A 27444-nucleotide genomic window follows, 5' to 3' on the forward strand; every position below is an offset into this window, starting at 1 on the left:
TTAACAGACTCTTACTTTCTGCATTGCCATTTGTTAGTCCTCCTATCGACTCAGATGCAAAAGGATCATTTCCTTTGAAAGGGTCAGAAGATGTTGTTGAGCCGGCAAAGGGGTCATCGGCAGCTGATGACCCTGTCCCGGATGCAAAGGGATCACTGCTACCATTTGAAGATTTTGATGCGAACGGGTCACTGCTGCCCCCTAAAGTCTTTGATGCAAACGGGTCCTTGGAAGTCGTTGAACTCTCCGATGCAAATGGGTCACTGTCCTTTGAGCCTTTTGATGCGAAAGGGTCTTCGGCTGAGTTTGCTGCTGAGTTTGATGCAAAGGGGTCATCCGATTTCGACGCAAATGGGTCTGTTCCTAACGTTGATGCAAAAGGGTCCTTTGACCCTGAAGATCCACCAAACGGGTCGCTTGATCCAGGGGACGACGAAGAGAAGGGATCATTGGAAGAGTTTGTAGAGCCCCCAAAGGGATTGTCTGAGTTTGTCGTGCCTGAAGCACCAAATGGGTCATTTTTAAAGGGATCTCCTCCAAAGGGATTCGCTGCAAAAGCATCATTCTTGAACGGATCGCCACCATCAGACTTAAAGGGATCACCTGTGACAATAAACATTCAAAAACAATTATGGCGTAATATCAGCCTCAATTGCCTGAAGGCTAAAATGTAAATAAAGGAATAATCTTGCAAGCATACAAATGCCACTAGTGCCTTGCATTTCAAAGTGTTACAGTAAATATTAGTGACAAGAATGAATGCCAAGATCAAAATTCAATAATTTAATTGGCACACGATAGAATTACAGAGACAGTTTCACAAAGAAGTACCATGTTACCCTATGAATGAAACATTCAAAGAGGAGAGACTCTGGAGAATCAGATAACTGGACGTACATGTATGTGCACTTGGTCTCTGCACACCGAGACAGACATACTTTTAGCTTCTTGGAATCTATACCCTGCAAGCAATTCTTCTATGTAGATTCCTCCTATTTCACACATATACATTCTTTTATTTGTTTGTACTGGACAATTTTCACATTCAATTCTTGATGTGTTTATCATTTACTTGTAGAACGTGGAAAACGAAACCAAAAAACCCAAAACAAACAAACACACATGCACACACACAACACACACATACACTCACACAGACAAATGCACATAAATTGTACATATACCAAGGTCATCATTCATTTGTGCAGTGTACTTACTGTCTTTGAAAGGGTCCTCTGATTGGAAAGGATCTGAAGACTGAGTGTCACCAAGGCCTGCAAACGGGTCTTTCCCCTTGAAAGGGTCGTCCTAAAGACAAAGGCATGGAAACAGGAGGGAAAACTCACTGTCACTAACCGGTCACCTTGTCTCTGACACAGTCGCAAAATATTGTGGCTCAAATCTTGCCGTTAACAAAGGAAATTTGCACATCGTCTCTGATGCATATGTGGTAGGAATATGAGGAAGTCCAATGCAAATTAAGGTTTTGATTTGTTCATATAATACAGACATTGTAAATGAGAAGTGGACTAGATACATTGTACATATATATGCTTTTGTAAAGCCATCCAACCAGGAGAAATCATTCACAGCACACTTTCACATATATTCGCAATCCCTTTCTTAGCAATCCCCTTAAGTCTGATTACATTTACCATCAATACAGGACAAATCACATCACTATATTCAGCATCCCTAACAAATGAGGAAGATTAGTTATTGTGCACCAGGTCCATAACTAGGACTTTTTTTTTTTCTTTTTTCTTTTCTTTTTTTTTTCTTTTTTTTTTTTTTTTTTTTTTTTTGGGGGGGGGGGGGGGGGGGGCGGGGGTTCCAAAATTGGAAATAGTGGACCTCTCTACAAAAATATACCCCTCCCTGACTGCACAGTCTTGGCAGGGATATATTTTCAAGAGTAAAAATCATACACTCTACACACACTCTACTGGTGCCAAAACAGTTAGCCTCAATACGTAGTCAACACATTATCCCCAATGTCTAATTGTCCTCATTCATGTATGTGAGGTGTGCCACAACAAAAATTCACTCTCCAGATAACGAGCCCGCAGCAAGCCATTTACCTTGCCATCGTCCGTGCCGTCCTCAAGTTTGCTGTTGACCTCCGACCCGACACTGAATCCACTCAAGCTGCTGACAGGACTGCTTCCAGCCTGGAAGATAAAAGATGTTTTCCTTGTTATTCTCCCCTGATAACTGGTAAGTCACTTTAAATAGGTAGATTGCTGCTTGAAGAGAGACTAACGGCTGCCCTTACTGCTTTTTTTTTTTTTTTAGTTAATGTCTATTCCGAGCAAGACACATCACATCAAGAATGTGTTACGAAAGTAAGAAGTCATAAAATCTCTTCTCATAGCATGATGAACAAATTAGTGAAAAAAAAACAATACAAGAATAGTCACTTTCACAAAGCCTGATAACACAAATTACTGTAGAACTGTTTTTAAGATATTACTTCAGTTACTTGCCAAAAATGCGTGGACAGTCAATAACGACATAAACTCTATAGATGTTTAATCATGCACAGAAGAATTCACTGTCTCAAACAATCTTGTCAAGTGCAAGCATCTGGATTGGTTGAGTACTGAACAGCAAAGAACTGCTTGTTTAATTGCAATTTCAGAAGGAAAAGCATAGTAGTTGAAATCATTCCACTTTGTGAGTCACTGTTGCAGTGGATCAGCAAAACAAAAGGGTCAAAGGTGAACTCTTCTTCACTGGACAAGGCCTAATGTCTGGTTTATCACTTGACCCCTGGACGTCCACTCACGGTTGCCCGGCTACTAAAGATGTCCTCCTGTGAGAGGCCAAACTTTGCGTCTGAGAAGGAGCCCAGCTCCTCGATCTGTGGCATGGATCCCGTCGAGTTGGCCGTGTCGATGGCACTAGAGATCTTGGTTACCTTGCCGTTCAGGTTGCTCTTGGCTTCCCTAAGGCTAGCTAGCTTCGTGTGCAGCTGTGAAAGACAATTTTAATACTTTGGACATGCTCTTTGTAACTCTCTTTCTTAAAGGAATCACCCATGTTCCACTCTACATGATCTTTAGTATACTTAAGTATAACAGAGGCCTTAGAGTAAAGAAAAACAGCAGTCTTGGCAAAACTCAAAATGATGTCGTCTTCTGCACAGATACTCAATTAGACAACTGTTTCAAGTCCTCATGGCAACAAAAAATTGACAGTACAGGTCTGTATCAGAGTAGAGACTACATGTGTGGCACATAAGAGAATTGGAAGAACTACTTGGATGAACATATCAACTAAAGAAAACACAAAGAATATCAGTCATATGCACTACTACTTCAAAATACCTTTCACTCAATCCCTGGACACAACTAATGACTAAGTTTAAACCTTTATCATAGTGGATAGTGTCATATTAAATTAAAGTAAGTGCTAGTAATACCAGTAATTACACAGTGCATTTATGACAGCATCCACAACAGAGGAGAGAGAGATAATCAAAATTGGAATCAACTTAACGCTTGAGTTTAAAGGGGAAGGCTAGTAACTGATCAGTGGGAATCAGTGGAAATGCTGGGAGATGATTGTTCCAATCCTTATGGGATTCATTGAAGAGTTCATTGTATATCTATTGTTGTGTGAAAATGATTTGCTTCAGAACGGTCTCATATTCAAGTAATGTGCAGATTAATGCCCCGTCACTGACCAGGGACGCTAACCTGGAAGCATTAAACTGCACATTACTTGAATATGAGACCATTCTGAAGCAAATCATTTTCACACAACAATAGATATACAATGAACTCTTGAATGAATCCCATAAGGATTGGAACAATCATCTCCAAGCATTTCCACTGATTCCCACTGATCAGTTACTAGCCTTCCCCTTTAATACAATGATCTCCGAATTCTATGGTAGCAAAGATCCTAAACAAATTCAAGGTTCTTTTGCTCAAAACTAGCTAAATGCCATATGCATGATCTTAGATATAAGCCCAACACAGAAGTTTTGATCCACTGAGGGGCTTAGATTCAACAGACCTAAATTCTTGACTGCAGGTTCCACTATAAAAACTACAATATGAAGAGTTTTACTGCCAATTGAGCTAAGCGCCATTTTCAAACATTTCATCAGATAGTCCATAATCAGATAGAGCAAACTTAAACCTTTCCAGAATTACCTCACTTGTGACATAACAAGGAATATTCTAGAAGTTATAATTAAAAATATCCTGTATTTTCTTATTATTTTCTTTGTTTTTTAGCAGCTTTAATCACAAATATCGCAACTTAACAAGAATGGAGTTAGCTCGTTTTGCGATAAAACTCTTCATATGTGTCACCTCTGTGATTTGTTGGTTTGTGTGATTGAGATTCTCCTCCACTGTGGTCAGCTGGGACTTGCCCGTCTCCACCTGCTGCTCAAGCTGCTGCTCCTCCTGGCGCAGTGTGATCAGTTCGGACTGTGCCTTTTTCAGCTCCTCTTCTTGGGCCTGGGAGCAGCAAAAAAAAATAATAATGATAATAATGATAATAACTAACACAGTTCCAATGTATGAAAGGCACAAACACACATGCTAACACACTTGGAAAATTGTACATATGTTTATCACAGATAAAACACAACAACAACAACAAACAAACAACAAAGGGGATGGGATGCAATAAGTTTCAATACAAACCAAAAAAGTTAAGCACAAAAGTCACTAGTGATCATGTGCTTGAATAACACAGCACATTTAATACACAAATTGTTGTTGAATGAGGCATCAAAACATGCTGCAATCAAACCTAGTGAGCTAATCATCCATTGTACTCTATTCTTTGAGTGGCTTTAAACTGATGCCTAAAGTCCTTCTCACTTTCAATTCATGACATTACTCATGCACATGCACCTCGATCACGGAATTGATTGTTGGGAATTTTCCAGAAAGGTTTCTATTGTAGTGCAGATATTAAGTTTTAAGTTTTGTTTTGATCTTCTCCTTGTAATTACTTCCCCCGCTCACATCGATATAAAGTTCCCTAAGTGCTTGCACTCTTTTGGCAGCTGGACATTTTATCAAATACATTGTACATTCAAATGGCATGACAACGTGCAGCTCTGTGCATAGGCAGTCTATGATGGACTTTACCTCAGGCATACACGTCACTGAAACTAGCTGTCATGCTCATAGAATGCACAGTGGATGGACAAGGCATTACACACAAAATGGCTGTGCAGGTTCTCTTGGACAAATTGAAACCTGAGACACAAGACAAATACACTGTACCACTGGTTTATTTCGTAAAAATTTGTTAAGCCTGTGTCAAAGCAGGACTCTGTGTTGCTAAATGAGTGTCTGTGGACCCCACAATTTTGCTGATTTCAGGAAATACTGTATATGCTAAATACACAAAAGTTTGCTCCTTTTGGGAAGAAAGAAATTTGATTTCTATTGCATGAGTAGCACCTGCATAATCATTCTTGCACATTTACACATCTTGGACATATAGACAACCCAAAAAGATCATGTCTCTGAATTCAATTATTGTCTTTCACCTCCCTTGACCAGAAATCATGTGACCTGGGTTCTGGAATGTGTGCACATTGCAGGAAGCACTGACTTTTTATCGATCCACTGGTCAAGCTACTGGCTTGGCTCGGTAAAAATCATCCTCCTGAAGCTATTTGATTGCAAGCTGCCATTAATTTCTCAAATAGATAAATATAAAGGTGCATTTTGTCGGTCATGAAATCTGAATCAATTACAGATGTACTGCCAAAATTTCATCTCTCTCTTCAAAATAAAACAACAGAACATTGTATGGTTTGGTGGCCATCTCTTGAGGTGACCGGACACTTCAATTCCTGCTTCTACCCAAGACACAGAACTATGTCCAGGTTCGGGTCACAGACAAATTGTTCAAGCTGGCACTGTCCCTTTAGCAACAGCAATGACGCTCCGGTCAATCACCTCTGGCAAGTATGATCACAACGGGTTGCATAACGCAATGTGGCAACTCTTGTAGTTGCAAATGTGGCATGCAACTGTAACCATGCCTGCATGCACCCTCATCCTACCATGCCCAGGCCACTCCCTCCTCCATGCTTGTTACCTTGGCGATGGCCTTCTTGGCATCTTCTCCCTTCAGCTTTTTCTTCTACATCACGTACAAACATCAGACACAAATTCAGGCTTCATATACAGACAGTGTTCAATGGCAAACAAACTCTGGATTGTTGCATGCATGGCAATAAACATCTGCCTTCGTCTCCCATAACAAAGACATGTTCATCGTCCAAAACAAATACAATTATGGTTTAAATCAATAATTCCTGGGCCAAGTCATTTTTTCATTGCAACTGATTGGCAAACTGCCCTTCATCGGTGTAAATTAACATTTATATTTATTCAGTGTTAGGACGATCACTGCTTAAGTGGTGGAAGCTCAAAAGTCTAGTGGATATGATGCTTGTCTAGCAACCAGGAACTTGCGAGTTGAAATTCCACTTGAGAATGTAAACCCATGATTTTTTGTTTTTTTGTTTTACAGGTAATCATGGCTTCTACTCAAACACCAAATGATCAGTGTTCCCTTACATTGATAAAGGGCAATTTGTAAGTCAGTTGCAATAAAGATTCAATAAGATGTTTGTCACATTGTCTAGCTCAGTATGATGTTTTTCATTCCTTTCTTTCTTTTTGCCCGTCAATGACCCCTTGGTTTGGGTGACATACGTGTCAGACTTGTGGTTCCTCAATCGAGATCGCACATTAACACGCAACTTACCCTAGAAATCCACACATATCTTTACTTCACACAATGTCTACAGATTCCATGCATAATTGGTTCGACACGCATTATAGTAGACGGCGAGTTGTCACAATATTGGGGTGTTCTTAAAATTTTCTGTAGATTTTGATTTTTTGTGCTATTTCCCCTATTTTGAGGGTGCTGAACACGAATCCACTTGTTGCCATTTTTCTAACCGACGTCTTCACCCGTTGCCATGGCAACGCATTATTTTCCTTAAAAGAACATGCATTCTTCATTAAAAATCATAAAAACATGATGTAAACACCAAAATATGTCATTATACATCATTTTTAACTAGACTTGAGAAAGACTACAATTTTCAGAATGTCATGGTTACCTTATAGTACTGACGGTTACCATGGCAACAACTATTTATAAAGAAAAAACATATTTTTTATGAAAAAGCAAGAAAACATGACAAGATTGAGTGGAATATTTATCATAAATTACTATCTACATTATAAGCTTATTTTTCCACTATGTTAATTTCACATCATTTTCGTTGCTATAGCAACAACATGACTAAAGCTGCCTTTTAAAGAAAAATAAGCATTGTGATTGAAAGAAAATCAAGAATACGTCCATAGATGATAAATTTCTGTGAGATTTTTAGTGAGATTTTTTGAGCTATTTCCTTTATTTTGCCGGTGTCAAACACGAATCAATCTATTGCCATATTTCTAAATGACATCTTTAGCCGTTGCCATGGCAACAAATTATTTTCTTTGAAATAACATGTATTCTTCATTAAACATCACAAACGGATGCTAAAAACACCAAAATAAGTCAATATAAACGTATCACGCTTCAATTAAATTAAAAATCACAATATCCGACTGCCACAGCAACCTCATAGCAATAACGGTTGCCATGGTAACAGCTATTTTTTAAAAGAAATGATTTTTTTCGTCAAAAAGCATGAAAAGATGGAAAGTTTGAGTAGCATACTCATTACAAATTGCTATAATAATCATCAGCTTTTTTCACGTTCATGCCACATTATTATCGTTGCTATGGCAACAACATTTTTTCCCTAGAAAGGAGAAGTATCCCATTGAAAGAAAAACTAGATAGATAAATGATCAACTTTTGTTTATTATAATTATATTACAATTCTTTATTATTACCTTTAAAAGAATGTGTATTCTTTATTAAAACAATCATAAAAACATGCAGTAAACAACGAAATAAGTCAATCTAAACATCTCTTTAATCAAATTAAAAATCACAATTCTTATAACGCCATGGTAACCTCATAGCAAAGATGGTTGCCATGGTAACAACTATTTTAAAGAAAGTATTGATACTTTCATGAAAAAGCAAGAAAATGTGACAAGATCGGGTGGAATATTGATTACTAACTACTATCATGACTATCACCTCTTTCCCATTATGTTCATTTCACTTCCTTTTTCGTTGCTATAGCAACAACATAACAAAAACTGCCTTTTAAAGAAAAAAATAGGTATTTCAATTAACAGGAAAGTAAGAATGAAGTAAATCCATAGATAATACATTTCTGTAAGAGTTAGATTTTTTGTGTTCTCTCCCTTATTTTGGGAGTGCCGTACACGAATCCACCTGTTGCCATATTTCTAATTGACATCTTTAGCCGTTGCCATGGCAACAAATTTTTTTAAAAAGAACATGTATTCCTCATTAAACATTATAAAAACTTACTGTAATTTCCAACAGATGTCAATATGAACATATTTCTCTGATTAAATTAAATATCACAATTTCCAAATATCACAGCTACCTCTTAGTGATGACGGTCACCATGGTAACAGCTATTTTTATAATGATTTTTTTTAAATCAAAAAGCATGAAATCATGAAAAGATTGATTGAAAAAGTTATTCCATTACCAGTTAGGGTCTAACTATGATTGTCAGCTTTTTTTTTTACTGTGCTAATCTCACATTATTATCGTTGCTATAGCAAAAACATGAGGAAAACTTTCTTTCATAGAAAGAAGAACTGTTTCATTAAAAAGGAAAGAACGAATAAAATAAACAAGTGATCAATTTCTGAAAAGTTTAAATCTTTTGTGCTTTTCATCTCTTTTGGGGATGGTGAACAGGAATGCACCTGTGCGTGGTCATTTTTTAAAATGATGTCTTCAGACATTGCCATGGCAACAAATTATTTTCTTTAAAAGAACATGTGTTCTTCTTTAAACATTATGAAAACGTGCTGTTAACACCAAAATGTGTCAAGTCGTCCAACACGTCAGTCGTCCGATTACCATCTCGAAAACCCCAGAATCATTTTAGCTCAAAAATCATTAAAGCACAATGGACCAGATATTTGGAATTCTTTACCCCCTAATTTAAAACAACGTACGTCGTTGAACATTTTCAAACGAGAACTAAAAAACACCCTCATAATCCAGTATACTTCTGACACATAAATATTCATACCACCTGGTCAACAAACACCCTAAACAATGAGTTCACGGCCATAACTGAAGTAACATTCACCTCATCACACTGATACACAAAATAACACTCAACGTACAAACCAAGATTCATCCCAACACAATGCACACCGCACTGCACCGCACGCCCTTCGCACAATTACTTCCCACTCAGTGAGTGGCAAGATTTTTTTTATGTATCTCTTCGTTGAGCCCATTGCACAATTACCCCCCACTCAGTGAGTGGCAAGATTTTCTTTATGTATCTCTTTACCTGGGGCCATCATCCTCGTCAAGCTTAGCTTATGATGATGGTCCCCTGCATTTCATTTTTATCATTTCCTATTGCTTCCTTTCATATATGATATTCGTTCTTGAAAAAAAAAAGAAAATGTATGTAAGATCCAAACGTTACGAATATTAGCTGTGTAAATGACTATGTAAGTATTTTGTTGATTTGTTGATTTGTATTGATTTTGAAATGCAGAAATAAAAACTGAACTGAACTGAAGATAAACATGTCTCTTTAGTTTAGTGAAACATCACGATTTTTCAATTTCATGGTTACCTCATAGCAATGACAGTTGTCATTGTAATAACAATTTATTATGAAAAACATAAAAATGACAAGATTGAGTAACATATAACAAATTACTGTCAGTTCTTTTTTTTTCACTGTAGTCATCCCACTTCGTTCTTGTTGCTATAGAATTAACATGAGAAAACTGCCTTTTAAATAAAAAAAAATTAACGTTAGTCATTAGATAAGGAAGGAAAGAATACACTAAACAAAAAACAAATGAGTAAAAACACAAAAGCTTAGTCAGCTTCCTGAATTTCTGATCACATTGCACCTTTAAAACCTTAAAATATCCGTGACAAAAGTTAATATTTAACATGGTTGCCATGGAAATGCATCAATTTTTGTAGAAAAAAAACTTCAAGAAAAAAATGTGAAATTATGGCCTAACCTTTGAAGTATTACGAATGAGCAAGACTATAAGCCATCTGTTCACATCATTTCTGTTCCTATATCGCAACAACATGAGGAATAGATTTTTTTAAAACTATAGATATACCCAGGAAACATAAAATTCAAATAATAAGCAATACAAATGTCTAAAAACCTCCCCAAAAGTTCCAATTTTCTCGTCATGATGTACTCTGTTTCATCATTAATGTCTCCAAGACATTTGATAACCTTAAATGACTATGATACCTCCTCTATAGTAATTTCCAACAGATTGCTATAGAACTTTAATCCTTAAAAAAACATTTTTCTCATATTATTGCTATGGAAACAGAAATGATGTGGAATGAACGTTGTGAAAACAAAAGCTGATAGTAATTTGTAATGAATATGGTACTCAATCTCGTCATTTTTTCAATTGTTTTTCATTAAAATTTCAGTATTTTCTTTTTAAGAATTGTTACTATGGCAACTGTCATTGCTATGAGGTATCAATGTAATTGTAAAAAAGGATTGTTTTTATTAATTGAGGAAAATGTATATAATGACATATTTTCGCCTTAACAACATGTTTTATGATGTTAATGAAAAACACATGTTCTTTTAAAGAAAATAATTTGTTGCCATGGCAACGGCTGAACACATCATTTAGAAAAGTTGCCATAGGTGGATTCCTTTTCAGCATTCCCAAAAGAGTAAAAAAAAAGGGCCGAAAAATTAAACTCTACAAAAATTGATTATTTTTATTTATCTAGTTTTTCTGTTACTGGGGTACTTCTCCTTTCTAGGGAAAAAAAAGTTGTTGCCATAGCAACGATAATAATGTGGCATGAACATAGTGAAAAAAAGCTGATAATTATCATAGCAATTTGTAATGAGTATGCTACTCAAACTTTTCATCTTTTCATGCTTTTTGATGAAAAAAAATCATTTTCTTTTAAAAATTAGCTGTTACCATGGCAACCGTTATTGCTATGAGGTTGCTGTGACAGTCGGAAATTGTGACTTTTAATTTGATTGAAGCGTGATACGTTTATATTGACTTATTTTGGTGTTTTTAGCATGCGTTTGTGATGTTTAATGAAGAACACATGTTATTTCTAAGAAAATAATTTGTTGCCATGGCAACGGCTAAAGATGTCATTTAGAAATGTGGCAATAGGTCGATTCGTGTTTGGCACCGACAAAATAAAGGAAATAGCTCAAATATCTCACTATACAGAAATTTATCATCTATGGACGTATTCTTGCTTTTCTTTCAATCGCAATGCTTATTTTTCTTTAAAAGGCAGCTTTTGTCATACTGTTGCTATAGCAACGAAAAAGATGTGAAATTAACAGTGGAAAAAAAGCTGATAATCTAGATAGTAATTTATGATAAACATTCCACTCAATCTTGTCATGTTTCCTTGCTCTTTCATGAAAAATATGATTTTTCTCTATAAATAGTTGTTGCCATGGTAACCGTCATTGCTATAAGGTAACCATGACATTCTGAAAATTGTATTCTTTCTCAAGTGTAATTAAAAAGGATTTATAATGACATATTTTGATGTTTACATCATGTTTTTATGACTTTTAATGAAGAATGCATGTTCTTTTAAGGAAAATAATGCGTTGCCATGGCAACGGGTGAAGACGTCGGTTAGAAAAATGGCAACAAGTGGATTCGTGTTCAGCACCCCCAAAATAGGGGAAATAGCACAAAAAATCAAAATCTACAGAAAATTTTAAGAACATTACAACTCGCCGTCTACTATTACAGATGACATACTGTATACGCCATATATTTAGCGAGTCTAAATTTTCGCGAATCAGGACTTCTCAACTCATCACTCCTTGGACATGAAGTGACATTGTCAAACACTGGAACTGACATTCTTTGAACAGTAATCATGGTCTACTTTGGTGATAAGTTAGTTTCACTAAATAAATACATCTTCATTAGCATTATCAAATGGATCGGCATCATAAACATAATATTGTAATCATCATCACCAACATCAACATTATCATTATCACTATCACCATTATTACCATCATCACCATCATACTAGTATCATAATCATTATCATCCTCATCCTCATCCTCATCATCATCATCATCATCATCATCATCATCATCATCATCACCATCACCATTACCATCATGTCATAGCCATCAACACAATTGCCACTTCTACTTGAACTTCTTATTCCACAAGAAGTGTTGAGTGGTCCAAAACAAGGGGATCTAATTTTCAGACGGTCGGCAGTACTCACCTTCACTGTGCTCTGTTGGGAACTGATCTGTCCCCGCAGGGAGTCCACGCTCTTCTGAACCTCCTGGCACTGGACCTGGACCTCAGAGAGGAGACCCTCCAGTTTGGTCTTCTGTTGGTCCAGCTCGTCAAGTCTCTTCTGGGCCTCAGCCTTCTGGGATTCCAGCTGCTTGACCTGTGCTGTGGACTTGTCCAGCTCACTCTGGAGGCCCTGAGAATACAACGTACGTAGATGAAGCATAAGAATTAGTCAAAAATAAAGGGATGCCATAAATTTTTAAACAGCACTGCAGAATTCTGAGGATTGAGAAGGCATATCTTACATTTTAGGTGGAAAAACAGTATTTTCATCTTTCCTGCGAAAGACATCAGTAGTAAAGCAATCAAGGAAAAATAGCATTTTCCATGAAACTCGCAGTATTTTTGGCAAAAAAAAAGTACAAAAAATACTGCAAAAAGTAGCAGATAGCATCTCTGTTAATACATGATGAACTAGAAATGTCGCTTTGGCAACTGGTATGCCTCCGCCATAATGCATGATTTTCCCAATAGGTCTAGATAGTACATGTGGACAATGTGTGAGTACATTTTCACAAAATTGGCAAAATATTGAAATGACAAGTTTGTCACAAATGTGTTGAATGTTCACCTTCCTTGACCTAGGTTTAATTGGATGAATAGGAGAGCATGTATCTAGGGATTTAAGGACTTTAACTTGACTCTGACCCATTCATACATTTAGGCATTGAGTAATTTTCAAGGTACAGGTGTGGAGAAAAAGTGCAATTTCTAAATTGAATAGTAAATTGTTACCATTTTCATCTGGCCCTTGACCTAAAGTTCATAGAATAATCACTTTCAGGTAGAACATGCATAATATGTACTAAGTTTCAAGATAACTTGAGCCACTTCCGAGATATGGAGGAAAAAGTTAGTTCAGCACTTTCACTTGATCTTTGACCCTTTGACCTTTGAGGCAAAAAAAGAAGAAAAAAAAAAAACTTTCCAGAGAATTTCTATTAGGTTACACATGCATACACCAAGTGTTAAAAAAAATAACCCTGCTGGCATTGCATAAATATGAGGGAAATAGTAAAATTTTGAAGTGTTGCACTTGACCTTTGACCCCATGAACCCTACATTCTCTAGATAATCACTTCCAGTCAGTACATGTATATACTATGTTCCACGAAGATACCTTGAACAATTTTCCAAGGTACGGAGAAAAAAAAGAAGTTTTAATATTTTTACTTGACCTTTTGACCTTTGACCTTTGACCTCATGACCCAAACTTTCACCAGAGAATCTTAATTGGGTAATACATGTATACACTAAGTTTCAAGAAAATATCTTCAGGCATTCAATAGATATGGTGGAAATAGTGAAATTTTACGTATTTGACCCTGACCTTTTGACCTTTGACCTTTGACCTCATGACCCAAACTTACACCAGAGAATCTTGATTGGGTAATACATGTATACACTAAGTTTCAAGAAAATATATTCAGGCGTTCAATAGATATGGTGGAAATAGTGAAATTTTATGTATTTGACCTTGACCTTTTGACCTTTGACCTTGAGCATGTGCACCCAAAAGTTGATAGGCACAACTTCACCCCCTAATACACATACATGCCAAGTTTCATTAGGATACGTCAACAGGTTTTGATAGTTACCTTGTCCACAAAATTCATTACGGACGGACGGAAGGACGGACGGACGGAAGGACGGACGGACAGACGGACGGACGGACGGAAGGACGGACGGACGGACAACCCGAAAACATAATGCCTCCGGCACCACTTCGTGGCGGAGGCATAAAAATAAGATGAAATGGGAATAAATCCACATCACACCCTTTCTCCCATCCACTAAAGGAACGGAGCAATAGGAGCCTCTATCTACCCTAGAGGCATCTACTCAGAAAGGCTCCTCCTAACATATGAAGGCATCTGACACATAACAATATAACTACAATGGCCATTGGAGCCATTATCCACGAGGGTTTGCTCTAAAAACAGATACTCCACAAACAACCACGTCTGAAACTGGAGATTCTCCTGCCTGGACCCTCAGCAAACAGGAGACTCTGATTGCCCAAACATGTGCACACTATTATGCAAATGTAGCGCAATTCATGAGTGCAGAGTGCAACATCTCTGTAGGCCAGGGTCTGGCTTTAAGGTTGTAAATGCTCTCTGGTGTTATCTTAAGTCTTGTTTTTCAACATACAGTACTATGGCAAAACTAAGCTGGGCGGGAAAAGGATACAATTACGTTTTTACAGCTAGAGTGGAAGCGATTCAAACTCAAGCAAGAGAGCAGAAGATTTTGAGAAAATTGCCTCAAAAGTGGGAGATATCCCGTGTGCCGTAAGCAGGAGAGTTGGAGTCTCTGTGAGAAGCTTGTGTATCTGATGGTGGATCTGTGAGATAACCAGCACCTTCCCATCGACTGCACAGCGAGATATTTTTGCAGCATCAAATTTTCGCAGTTGTAGCCAACGGCCAACATAAAGTCACTGGTATTCCACACATACAGAGTAGACAAGAATTTTCGCATGCATTTAAATTTGCGAATTTTGGCTCCTCTGTGAGAGGCTTGTGTATCTTATGGTGGACCTACGAGATGACCAATGCCTGTATGTCCATCTCCTCACCTGGACCTCCATGGACTTCATCTTAATGACCTCCTCCTTGTCCCGGATGTCCGACTGGAGCTGGTTCTTCTCCTTGCTCAGCGTGTCAATCTCCTTGCTGATAGCATCCAGCTCCTTGATGGCCGAGAAGTCGCCCGGCGCCCCGCCCCCGCCGGGCATCAGGGACGTCAGATCCTGCGCAGGGGATGAAAGGTCAACATGGAGTACATCACTATCAGCAACAGTAAAAGCATGAAAAGTAACATATCGACACTCTCTAGAAGTATGATTGTTAAAGGAGCTGGTTATCGGTAATCCTATACTTGCAAAAGAAAATAATAATCTTAGGATATATCACTCTCTGCAGTCATTGTTCTGTAGAATACTGATGCTATTTAAATTGTTTGATGTCAAATCTGAATTTCGGGCTCCACAAACATGAACTGAATTGAATTGAAAAGCCAATGTTACTCTCGTTTTCATTCTTAATCATCAATTCTTCTCCAATTACTTAACAGATACTTTGCTGATAGAATGAAAGTTTGTCTACTACACGAATAGTAATCAAGTTACGATGGCAACTTAAATGGCCATACATGCTTTCTATGATACAGGGGGATTACATCATTTGCACATAATCAACATAAACAAGCCCTCAATGAAATATTTGTTGCATGTGACTTCTATTTTTGTGGTTAATGTCACAAAAACTAATGAACACAGTCCACAATATCGCTGGCCTCGGACACTTCAAGCAAAGTAATCCAGATCTTCAAATGTATATATGCAAAGGATTACTGATAATGTTAAATATTTGAGTTGATTAAGGGTGAATTCTCACCGCGAGAGAAGAATCAGGCACCCCAGGCTTCGGTCTAAACGTTGGTGGTATCATCTCTGGGGTGAGCTGGGGCGGAGGAGTGATGCCTGCTTTGGACTGCTTCACCAGGTACATAGCCAGGGCAAACTGGTCTGAATTCAGTCTCCCTGTCTGTTTGATATCACACAGGTTCCTGTGCAAAGTGCAGAGAAAACAGAGATTCAGAAATAATACACACTTTCTTTCTGTTTCATAGGTCACATTTTTTCTTTCTCTCTCCCACATTCACTCTTCAAAGAGTGAAAATATAATATGCAACTGAAGTTGGTATCTGGCTACTTGCAAGATTTACTCATGAAGAAGGATACACAGACATCAATGAAACATGCAAAACACAGGAGGGGATTTGGTCCAGCAATTACAAACACTCTTTTCTTTCTTTATATAAAAAATACTTCTTTATTCCCTCATACACTTTTTAGCACATATTCACGAAAGGAGACCTTTGACGGAAACTTGCTGCCGATGTTGAGGCAATAATAATAAAGTCATGCCTGAAATCTTTGAATCAGGTCCGGAGGGGAAAAAAAGTAAATCTAACCTTAGGAAAAAAAAACAACAACAACAATCAAAGCACACTGTCTCACAGAAACAAGTCCAAGACAACATAAGCATGTTACAACTGCAAAAGGACTTTATGGGGACAGATTGTGGTTCATCTGAGAGTGGATCAATGTTTCCATGACAACTAAGCCCTTACCAGATGTGGGCAAGTGTTGGATGGGGCAGGCCAGATTCCAGCAGGGAGGGCTTGACCTGGTCTCCCGTCAGGTAACCCTTAGTCTCCGCATCCAGCTGTTTGAAGAGGATGTCGCAGTTGGTCTTGTCTTCTACTGTGACCACCCAGCTGCTTCCCCCTGGTAAAGACTGCAGAAAACACTCAGAGTCTATCACATCATTTCATTTCACAGTACAACTGGAGTGTTGTCACATTACCCTAGTACTGTTTACTGGAAACACATAAACCATGTATCAACCTGTGGCAATTTACCAATTACCAAATTACCAATTACCAAATTACCAATTATCAAATTACTTGTGAGGCAGGCAACAGGATTAAATTAGTTCCACGGCTACACATAAGATTTTGCAATAACCTTTCCAAGGTAAGGTACTAGTTCAACTATTCTTCCTGGAGGAAAGAAATAACAGAATTCCTATTCACGATATGAAAATTTGATGCCCTCTCCAACAGTTAAAAACAATAAGTCAATCAACAGTAATTGTATGCACTACAAAAAAATCTGTAGGCCTATGCATCCTGTGACTTTTTATAGCTATTACACATAGACTTGTAACCACCTGTAGGAGTTATTCCTCATTTTGCATATCATCATGTGACAGGGAGAGAGTATGAACAGGCAAAACAAACCCACAAAACAAATGTGTTTTATGAGGAAATTTACCCCAAAAAGATGTCATTACAACAGAAGCTATCGCATGAAAGCAACAGATGAGGTGAAGTCTGAACAGAAAAAATATCCCCCTACAAAAACTGAAATAAAATATAAACAGCGCTGACCTTTGGAACAGCAATGTATCATGTGATACACCAAACAATGGCAAAACTGTGCATCTTGAATGCACGTGCAGGTACAGACTTTATATTCACAAGAAATACTCGGAAGATGATCTCTCTAGTATTATGATTATTATAGTGTTGTTTGAGCTCTCTGACAACAAATTCAGTCTTCAAAGAGGTAAAGGCAATGACTTCAGCTCCCTCAAAGTGTAAGAAACTGTAAAATGTGTCATAAGAATAAGTATTAAATATAATAATTACAGCGCTGCGACAAAGGACATTCTCATCAGGGTTATCTTCACCTGTTGGGAAAACGCCATCGACGAAGGAGAGCCGCTTCGTACCGTCGGGGCCAACGGGGGCGGCGTGACTCTCCTCAGGCCAGCACTGGACGACAGTCCACCGGGGAGGACGGGGACGGCTCCGGGCATCATGGCCTTTTTCCTCTTGCCTGGCGGGATGAGGTTGGCGGGTAGTACGGTGGGGACGGGGTCCTTCTGAATGGCCCGGTAGACAAGGTGCATGGCCTAGGACGAGTGGGACATGGTTGCATTGGTAAAGACAATGTAGGCAAGTACAGAATGCTGTAAAACAAGATATTTTCACTGCATGAAATTTTCGCGAATTGGAGGTGACGGCCTTCTTTGCAGCATTAAATTTTCACAAGTTGCCACTGGCATTCAATGCATATAGTGTAGACAAAAACTTTCATGTGCATTTTAATTTTGCAAATCTTGGCTCTCGCACATTCCTTGTTTTACAGTATCCAAGATGCCCCCCATCCTCCTCCCCTCCCCCCAAAAGGAAGAAAAGTACAGGGTCAGGTGCAAGGGAATCATGGCAATGGCAAGAAGGAGCTTAGATAAAATCAGTGCCAGGCATACTAATTAGTACAGCTATTAAAGATGAACATGAAGTCTCACTGAATCCTTTCCAACTTCTTTCAACAGACTTCCAAAATAAAGGACCAGGGCCCCGTTGCAAGAAAGTTGCAATCAATTGCAAATAATTGCTAATTTTGAAACAACCATTCTGATTGGCTCAGGGTCTGCCCTATTAAGAAGACATGCATGCAACAATGATTTTGATTGGCCAGTGACAATCAGTTGCAAGTTGCGTTTAAACGCAAAGTTTCTAGCAACGGGGCCCAGGGCTAGTTGGAAAGATGAGAATAGATACAGAGGGTGAGGCTAGATACGGAAAGAATAGATGCAAGTATATAAAGGTGCGATATATACATGCTGACTTCAAATCTTATACAACTCAAAGCTGTGTCTACGCAAAATGCAATGAGATAAAGTACTGACTCTTTCCAGCACTTACACAAAGAACACAACTCATGCTGCATCTTTTTCTCTCCAAATACATGAACAGCCATTTTCAGACTTACAGCCACAATAGAGGAAAACACTGGCAAGCTGTAACAGCAACTATCTTTTACGTTAACAACTGAGATTTGTAGTGCTCAATATGCCTAAAATAATGTAGCGATTGAGGAAGTTAAAGACTTGTCACGCTAGTTATATGTGGAATGTGTTTTACCTGCAACTACAGTAAAAGTGGAAATTTTTGTGGTGTGGAAATGTTCACACATTTTGCACCACCAGAAACTAGCATGAAAATTTTGGAAAGCACACAAATATTTTTGCTTGCCATACATTCCAGTAGTTAATGTCTTCATTCTGCAGAATTAAAAATGCATACATAAAATTCATCTTACCTGGCCGAGCGTAAAAAATTACTCACACAAAAACATCCACTTTTACAGTAAATGAAATGTGGTTTATAGCCTGCATAGCAATACACAGCCACTGACCAATTTGCAATTTACATCATCAGGAATATGTTTTCAGTCTTTTACACAAACCAAGCCCCCAAAGAAATTCCTTTGTATGCTCCTTTGCATGCAGAATGTCAAATTAAATCAATACTTACCACTGCAAATTCATCTCTGTCAAGGAGACCGTCTTTGTCAATGTCGCTCAAGTCCCATATCTGTCATGAGTGAATGTGGAATATTATTATAAATTCTGTGTGGAGATGTTCTATCTCCAAGAATCTATCACAAAAGCAGATAATCTATCACCAAGCAATAAAACATGAGGATTATTACTTTATACTGTGTTTCAAAGACTTTGCTATTCAAACTCTGTAAAGCACACGAAGATTTATGCAAAGTATTCATGACTGACCGCAAAATTTGTTTGCTTCTTCAAGATGAACTGAATGAAAAATCAGTCCAACTGAATTAAAGTTAGCAAAAATAGCCGCTGAAAACTGCTTATCCAATACTGGCGAGCCAATGGAGTAAAATGGAGTCAAAAGGGGCCTGAGCTTTCGATCCTAGCAGAATCTTCATCAGAGGCAATAGAGTTTTTGAATTAAAGTCAATAAACTGAACAGATAACATTATGCATTAAAATATGTTATGACTAAAGTGTGTATTGCAGAGATATTTGATCACACTTATGCATACTATTTTCAGTATTAAACTTTTCAAATGATACCTATTATACCTGTAATGCTAACTACAATTATCAAAGATATTGAAAGAATGACAGTAACCAATCAAGGGGCACAAATAGTTTACAAATATCGACTGGTTCAAGGGACATGGTTTAAAAACTAATTTGCCAAGAGGTGATTTCTCAACAGTACAATGCCACGGGACTATGGGTGCGTTTATAAGATTTTGCGTGCCCAGAATCACTGTTTTGAAACACTGTTTTGAAACACTGTTTCAGATCACAGTTTCGTCAGGAGAGCGTTTATAAGATTTTTTCTCCAAGCGTGTTGGGGCTCTCGCTCAGACTGTGCCATTGCGCAACTCACTCTGCGCAGTTTTTCCTCGGCAAAAGGTCAAATAGGGTGCGCGTAAGGCATTGTGACGTCACATAAACAGTGTTTGAGATCGCGGTTGCGTTTATAAGATTTTTGAAACACTGTTTCTATAGAAACACTGTTTGTAAACGCACTATTTTGTGCGTTTACAAACAGTGTTTCAAAACAGTGTTTCAAATCACGGTTAGCGTTTATAAGATTTTTTTTCTTGCTAGAAACACTGTTTGGCCATAAACAGTGTTTCAAAACACTGTTTCTGTCCAGAAGAAAAATCTTATAAACGCACCCCAAGTCATGTGCAGTTTTAACTGCGACCCCCCCCCCCCCCCCCCCAAAAGGAAAAAAAAAACAGTTGATATTTTGTTTTATACACCGCATCCTGCTTGATTTTAGCTATTTATGCTAAATTAAGGAATTGAAGATGAAGTTGTAGTGCTATCAGTCAGAGAAATAACATAAGTATCATTTCACAATGCGCAAATATAGATATGCACGCAAGATACGTTCACAATGAGCAACACCGCACAAATATTGACCGATTCGGGTTCGTTGAGGGCAGCAGACATTTTACGGCACAGGGCGCAGCCATAGTGGGTGTATCAGCCGACCCCCCCTGCTCTCCCCCACCCCCGGGCAACATGTTTATCACGCACTTGTAACAAAGGTTCGCGCACTAGCAAGCATTCGCGCACTCAGTACGAGACGCCTATTGGCTAAAGCAGTTTTTCATTCTGCGCGCGTGCTAATGTAGGGAGAGGGGTGGGGGAGTGCGGAGGGGGGGGGTCGGCTGATACACCCACTATGGCTGCGTCCATGCCAAAAATACACATAGCGCGTCACAGAATCGGTCAATAGATACGCACGCAAGATAGAATTGTGCGCATCTTGAAACACCACTAGATGACTGCTGGGCAGTATAGGGCAATTCCGCGGTTAATAACGTTACATTTGAACAAATTTAGATATTTGTTTTTACTACTAAATTACCATTTATTCATTTCAAGCCAAAATTATGTCAAAAGCATGTTCATCATTCCCAGGTTTATGATACAGAAAAGAATGAATACAATCCAAGAAATAATAGCATTGCTATGGCAACTTAAAGGGCTGGTTAGTAACGTTACGAAAAAAGGACATGACAAAAATATCAATGTCTTGTAACAAAAAGTGTGCAAAAATTCAAGTTACTTCAAACAAAGTGTTGCATTAATTTCAATTATTGCATCATGACAAATGTTCACACAATGTTTTTTAGCAGTTCGACCAATAATTTCTTAGCTAGACCCCCAAAAGCATGGTTAGTAACGTTACGGTTAGTAACGTTACATTTGTCCGGAGAAATTCCACAGGTCATTTCACCCTTTTGTAATTGACAAAATGTCACATGACTTCTGGAGTATTTAAATGTATTTATCTTTTACCCTTTAGCAAAACTTTGAGGAAAAAATTTCAAAGGAACCCACTGTAATTTGCATTTAAGTGAATTTCAGCATCCCCAGTCCCACATGTACATTTTAAATGATGGTTTTAGATCTCGCGAAATCGATCAATACGAAAGATAAAATCTACTGAATTTGAAAGACCTTAATAATTGGTGAACATCCATGGCATTAGTTGATACCTAGATTAAAGAGTAAGATAAAGAGGCACATTTCTTTTATCCATGTCATGTCCACCTAACTGCGGAATTGCCCATAGCTTAAATTATTGACTGCACCTTGGACAAATCAGAATCGAGGTTTCATCAGATGAGGTATATAAAGATGATTATCTTACTCTGCTGAGCACATCGACAGGAAGTTTGGAGTTCATGAAGACACCTTTGACCTTGTCTCCAGACAGTTTGTTGTCGATGGGCGAGAGTCCATCGAAGATGCTGTCATACTTGGCCTTGCTCTCCGGCTAGGTCACAAAATGGATACGAAAGAGTATAAATTGAACATCAATTTTGCCAGGATGTGGCTCAAATAGTGGTTTTCAACACAGCACCAAATTCATTAGGGTCCACTTCAGAATACAACGTGTATGTTGAGGTGGAGCCACAATTGAGATCAGCTATTGCATCACACTGTTTTTAATGAATAACTTCTTCTTATCACTGTTCAGTGACAAGTCATACAAGGACCCTGTATAATGGGCAAATCATCATCTCAAGCAAGTGAATTCATTGGAATTCCAATCAATACAGTACCCGAGCATAATATAAACATTAAGACGGTCACTACAATTGTACCATGAGCAATAAAGAGCCAATTAAAAGCATACAAATATAAAATGATATCTGTATTTTTTTTTTCTATGCCATGGTCCCTGTTACAACTAGGTTGATCAGGCAACAAATATCTGGTTTTATTCAGTATCTGCTCATATAGAAATCAGTTAATAAACAAAGCCTGGCAAAAGCACATACTTGTCAACACATGCTTTTGCTCTATCTTTTCATCTACAAATATGTCCCAAAATGTTGTGTGTGTGTTTTTTTTTATGAATGTAAATACCACAAACATCCATTACTCCAGAAGTTTCATATCAAAGGCCATTGCAAGCAAATTCTTCTCCTGAAGAAGGAAATACTGCGGAAATGGAAGTGTGCGTGTATCGCTCACATCCTGGTTTTGAGAGAAATTGCTCATTATAATCTGGTTTTGTAATGGCAAAGCATCCCCCAGTATTCAAAGCAGTTAGGGAGGAAAAGGCCCCTACAAAACGACTGGGCTATGAAGTACTTTACTTCAAGTGCTCTTCTTGTTGAGGATATCACATTACAATTACATCCCATAGTATCTCAGGAGGCCCCAATGACTCCACAAACCACATTTCTTGTTTACAAAGAAACATGAGCAACACACCACCAATAAAAGATGAATCAATAAATAAAATGAATACAATTCACATATAAATCACAAAAGCCTTCCTTGTTGTAAAGATAGATTCCTGCATGAAGATTAGTGTAACTTGATGCTGAGGCAAAAGCAGGCAGAATTAAATGGTTCAGTTTTATGACTTCATTAATATTTCATCGGCAGCTGTACATTCTCATCCTGGCTGAATAATTATTGAGATCACTTCACTGCTAACTTGATGGAAGATGTAGTGGGTGAACAAAATAAAAAAAACATAAAAATAGTATTAACACACAAAAAAAAAATGCCTAGAAAGCGTTCTTGCATTAGTTTCAAACATTACCATTAAATGCATAAGTTGTACCAAGGCTAAAATAAGAAAAACTATAAGAGTAATAATAATGATAATATCAACAATATCAATAATAACAAAAATGATAATGAAATTACAGATAATACTGCCACTCTTACTACTACTACTACTACTACTACTACTACTACTACTACTACTACTACTTATAATAATAATAATAATAATAATAATAATAATAATAATAATAATAATAATAACAATAATACTAATACTAATACTACTATTACTACGTACTAACACTTACCGTGACAACCCAGGCGCTGTCTGACATGGCAGGGCTACCTGAGCGACCATGGACTGGGGTGCCACTCTGTTTAAACAGACAAACAAATACATGAATAAAACATTATCAGACAAGACAAAACAAGACAAACAGGGTTCTGAGACTACAGTGAAAGGTCATGAAACAAAACTAACATTTCCAAAGTATTATACGTTAAAAGTCTGCACATATTTTTGGATATTTTTTTTCTTCAAAGCTAGAACATCCTGACCATTATAGTTGATGTGTGAACAGAGAATCAGATTATCACAGCTATTTATCACCTTTATGAGTATTACTAGATCAGTGATCGGGATGTTCATAGCTTGCTAGAGAGTTCTAATACTTTTAAAGGGGTGGGACAGATTGGCAAAAGTGGCAAAAGTGGCAAAATATCCTTGAACGGCCTGCTTTCAAGATGCTTTCAATGCATAGAAAAACCACCAAGTCATATATCACACATATTACATGATATATGCTTCAACTTATCATTAATAGCCATAATAGAAGGGTCTTGTTGATTACCCACTGAATTCTGTGTCATGGATTTAACTTCATTTGATTCAAATGTTCACATTGTTTGTTCATATCAATATTGACAAAATTGTCATCATTCTATTCACTTTTTTTTTTCACTCTATTCATTGCAGGCAACTTTGAATATGATGTGGAATAGCATGTGCAGACTTCAAATTGTCCTCAGTCAAAGGTACAGAAATGGCATAACACTGGCCCATTGTAAAATGGGCCATTTCAAATGATTGGTACCATGAAACAATAACAATAATGCATAACAAAATATGTCTCTTCTCCATACACACACAAAATACATGTATCAACCCATTGAAGATGGGTCCCGAGTATACTCGGGCAAGAGTCTATGGGAAATGTGTGTTGTAGCAAAATCAGCCAGTCCTCAATGGGTTAAAGGGTGTGTACAGTTCTGGTCGAGGTGAAGATTTAAATAGCTTTTAATGTTTTGTGAGATATTCAGAAACCACTCAGTGAGATGTCACAGAGCATGCGGTTCTAAGGGGTATCAAAAGTTTATTCGATGAAAATCGTTTTTGAAATGGCTGAGATATCCAAAAACAAAGTGAAACAAAGAGATACTAATAAAGTTGGGGCATGTCGCCTTTTATTATTAGCACTTTTTTGGATATCTCAGCCATCTGAAAACCAATTTTCATCAAATAAACGTTGAATCCTTCTTAAAATTACATGCTCTTTCATTATCTCACTGAGGAATGTTCAAAACATGAATCCCTACCTCAACCAGTACTGTACAGTCCCTTTAAGGAGTGTATCATATTGCAAAAGACACATGAGAGGACAGGCAGGATGACTGATATTCAGAGATTCATCGTTGGCCTGCTTCCTTTGGCTGAAGGCTTTCCATGTCAGCTCTTCTTGTTAATATGCTAACTGGATACCGTGACCTTTGCCAACTGGCACCACTTTCATTTCAACAACCTATTGTGATGTCACAAAGCACTTGGGAATGAAAACAAATGGCTCATTTCTATATGGTCCTTTGTCAAGAATATGACAGTGATAAAGCAGTATTACAAGAGTCATCCCAAAGGCAAGCATCAGGGTTGTGGACTCAACCTCCAAAAAAATATTGACATCCATGTAACTGGTGGCACTATTTGTGTTCATGGACTGTTACTGACGAACAATGAACATAAAAATGTGACCAGTACAACAGTTGTCAAGCATTTATACATTCTACACGTACATGCTATCAGTAAAATCCTGTGGTAAACAAACTCTGAAGGCATTGGGTCACCCAAATGTACTATAATTCACAATCTCACCAAAGGTATTTCCGTCATACAACTGGGAAACTCCACTCTATGTTCTGATGACTCACATGAAATGTGCAAAGTGAACCAAACTGAATGGTGGCAGATGATTTTGAACATATCACGAAAAATGGAATAGAAGAAAGTCGTGACATTTCACGTAGTGGCTTGCTTGCACACAATTTTGGTCAAAATAGAAAAATGCAAACCATTCATGGGCTCACAGTTCTGCCATTGTTGTTAATACAAAAATATAATAACATTTTTTGTTTTCATCAATAATTCATAACTTTCATATTTCTCATCTTCTTTCAATGAAATTTGTGCCCTGTTTGGCTGATTTGATGCTCATTTATTCCCTCAACTCAAACAGAGAGTGGTATTTCTCTTTAATCCATACAGACGCAGGCACACACTTAAATTGTAATTAGTAGCATATATTTGCTGGTGTTCGTTGACGCACTGATTCAATGTACCACAATGTAGAGAGAGAGATTAGACATACACAGGAAGCTTGTGGAAAATTCACAAGCAATCAATGCCACTGTGCTTTACGATAGAAATGCAACACCACATATTGAGATTTTGCCCGAAACTAAACCAGCTTCGCCATTCCAAGGACAGGTCACACATTCTTACCATGTTGGGCATCGGTGCAGGAAATCCTATGCCAGCAAGAGATACGTCTTTACTGTTCTGTGCCAGGGCGATTAATTTCAGTGACACGAAGAAGCCCTAGAATGAGGGATGAAAAAGAAAATGATGCCACTACACACAACAGCAACAACTAAAGTATGACAGTTAATCAGGATTCACTCTGCAATACACATCAACAGTGCTAAATTTTGTGATACAGCAAATAATCAATCTAATCTACATTTCACTTAGGAAAATTGGACTATACAGAAGAAAAGATAACAAAGTCCATGTCAAATAAATGAAAGAACAGATTACAAATTGTAGATAGACAAGTACAAAGAAAGCATATTGGTACATTACTTACACCACAAATATAATTTGTGGGGGTTGGGGTAGATTAAATACAAGTAGTGCTTCAACACAGACAGTACAAAGAGATATCATCAGTGGGGTGACAAAAGCTTGTGTCTCAAATTTTGGTGAAAAATCATGTTTTCCAATTAATCATCAGATAATCAGTCATATCATATCCTGTAAAAATCCTGTCTTACCCCAAATTAAGCCACTATGGCATTGAAAAGGAAAGGCCATCCAATCTGTCATAGTGCTATGGCTGCCATTTTTTTCTCTTCCAAGCATTTGACATACTTGAGATAAGAGGTTTTGTCGTCCAACAGAGATATATGTGTTTATCAAAATCTAGTGTCTGGTTCTTAGTGTCTATAGTACCAGCAAACTTTATAGCAAGTTGAGGTCACACCATCAATGAGAAGGTGATGGCAGGCTTGCAGTTAAACCTGTTCTAATTATCCTCATAAACAAAATGCACACAGACTTGCATAATCCACAAAGAGAATGATGGGTAACTTAATATTAATGGGTCGCAATGGTGGTAATTAATTATGAGCTTTCACAGAAGCACATTGGCAGTAACAATATAAATGATGGCACTCAAGATAATGCTAATCAGTTATGGTTCTTGTACTCCAGATTCTATGGTATATTATGTATGTGTATGACTCTACAGATTTGGTGCCACTTGTATCAGGAAACTGGTGTATTTTTAGGGAATAGGTAAAAGTAAAACGACCGAGGTTGAATTGTCATGAAATCTGAGACTAGTTGAACAACTGCAATTTTTCCTTTGCATGTTACATAAAAAAAAAGACACTGCATGAGTTATGTAATAACATTTGTTATTTCAAAT

The 27444-nt window shown here is 37.7% G+C and overlaps 1 protein-coding gene across 1 annotated transcript in view; it reads right to left on the reverse strand.

The window, feature by feature from the left end:
* LOC139743512 (uncharacterized) overlaps nucleotides 1-27444 on the reverse strand; it is a 60492-nt gene that overhangs the window by 9328 nt on the left and 23720 nt on the right. The window contains exons 4-18 of the mRNA XM_071653991.1: nucleotides 26238-26333; nucleotides 23773-23838; nucleotides 22089-22214; nucleotides 19407-19466; nucleotides 17774-17998; nucleotides 16650-16816; nucleotides 15911-16082; nucleotides 15091-15264; nucleotides 12433-12642; nucleotides 6082-6126; nucleotides 4326-4475; nucleotides 2789-2974; nucleotides 2082-2171; nucleotides 1218-1308; nucleotides 16-603 (exon numbers count right to left, since the gene is read on the reverse strand). Coding sequence (XP_071510092.1) covers nucleotides 16-603; nucleotides 1218-1308; nucleotides 2082-2171; nucleotides 2789-2974; nucleotides 4326-4475; nucleotides 6082-6126; nucleotides 12433-12642; nucleotides 15091-15264; nucleotides 15911-16082; nucleotides 16650-16816; nucleotides 17774-17998; nucleotides 19407-19466; nucleotides 22089-22214; nucleotides 23773-23838; nucleotides 26238-26333 — 2446 coding nt within the window. The remainder of the gene's footprint in view (nucleotides 1-15; nucleotides 604-1217; nucleotides 1309-2081; nucleotides 2172-2788; nucleotides 2975-4325; nucleotides 4476-6081; nucleotides 6127-12432; nucleotides 12643-15090; nucleotides 15265-15910; nucleotides 16083-16649; nucleotides 16817-17773; nucleotides 17999-19406; nucleotides 19467-22088; nucleotides 22215-23772; nucleotides 23839-26237; nucleotides 26334-27444) is intronic.

This window comes from Diadema antillarum, unplaced genomic scaffold (assembly GCF_040938485.1).
Source record: "Diadema antillarum isolate AM-2024a unplaced genomic scaffold, OU_Dant_1.0 seq00001089_RagTag, whole genome shotgun sequence".
Taxonomy (NCBI): Eukaryota; Metazoa; Echinodermata; class Echinoidea; order Diadematoida; family Diadematidae; genus Diadema; species Diadema antillarum.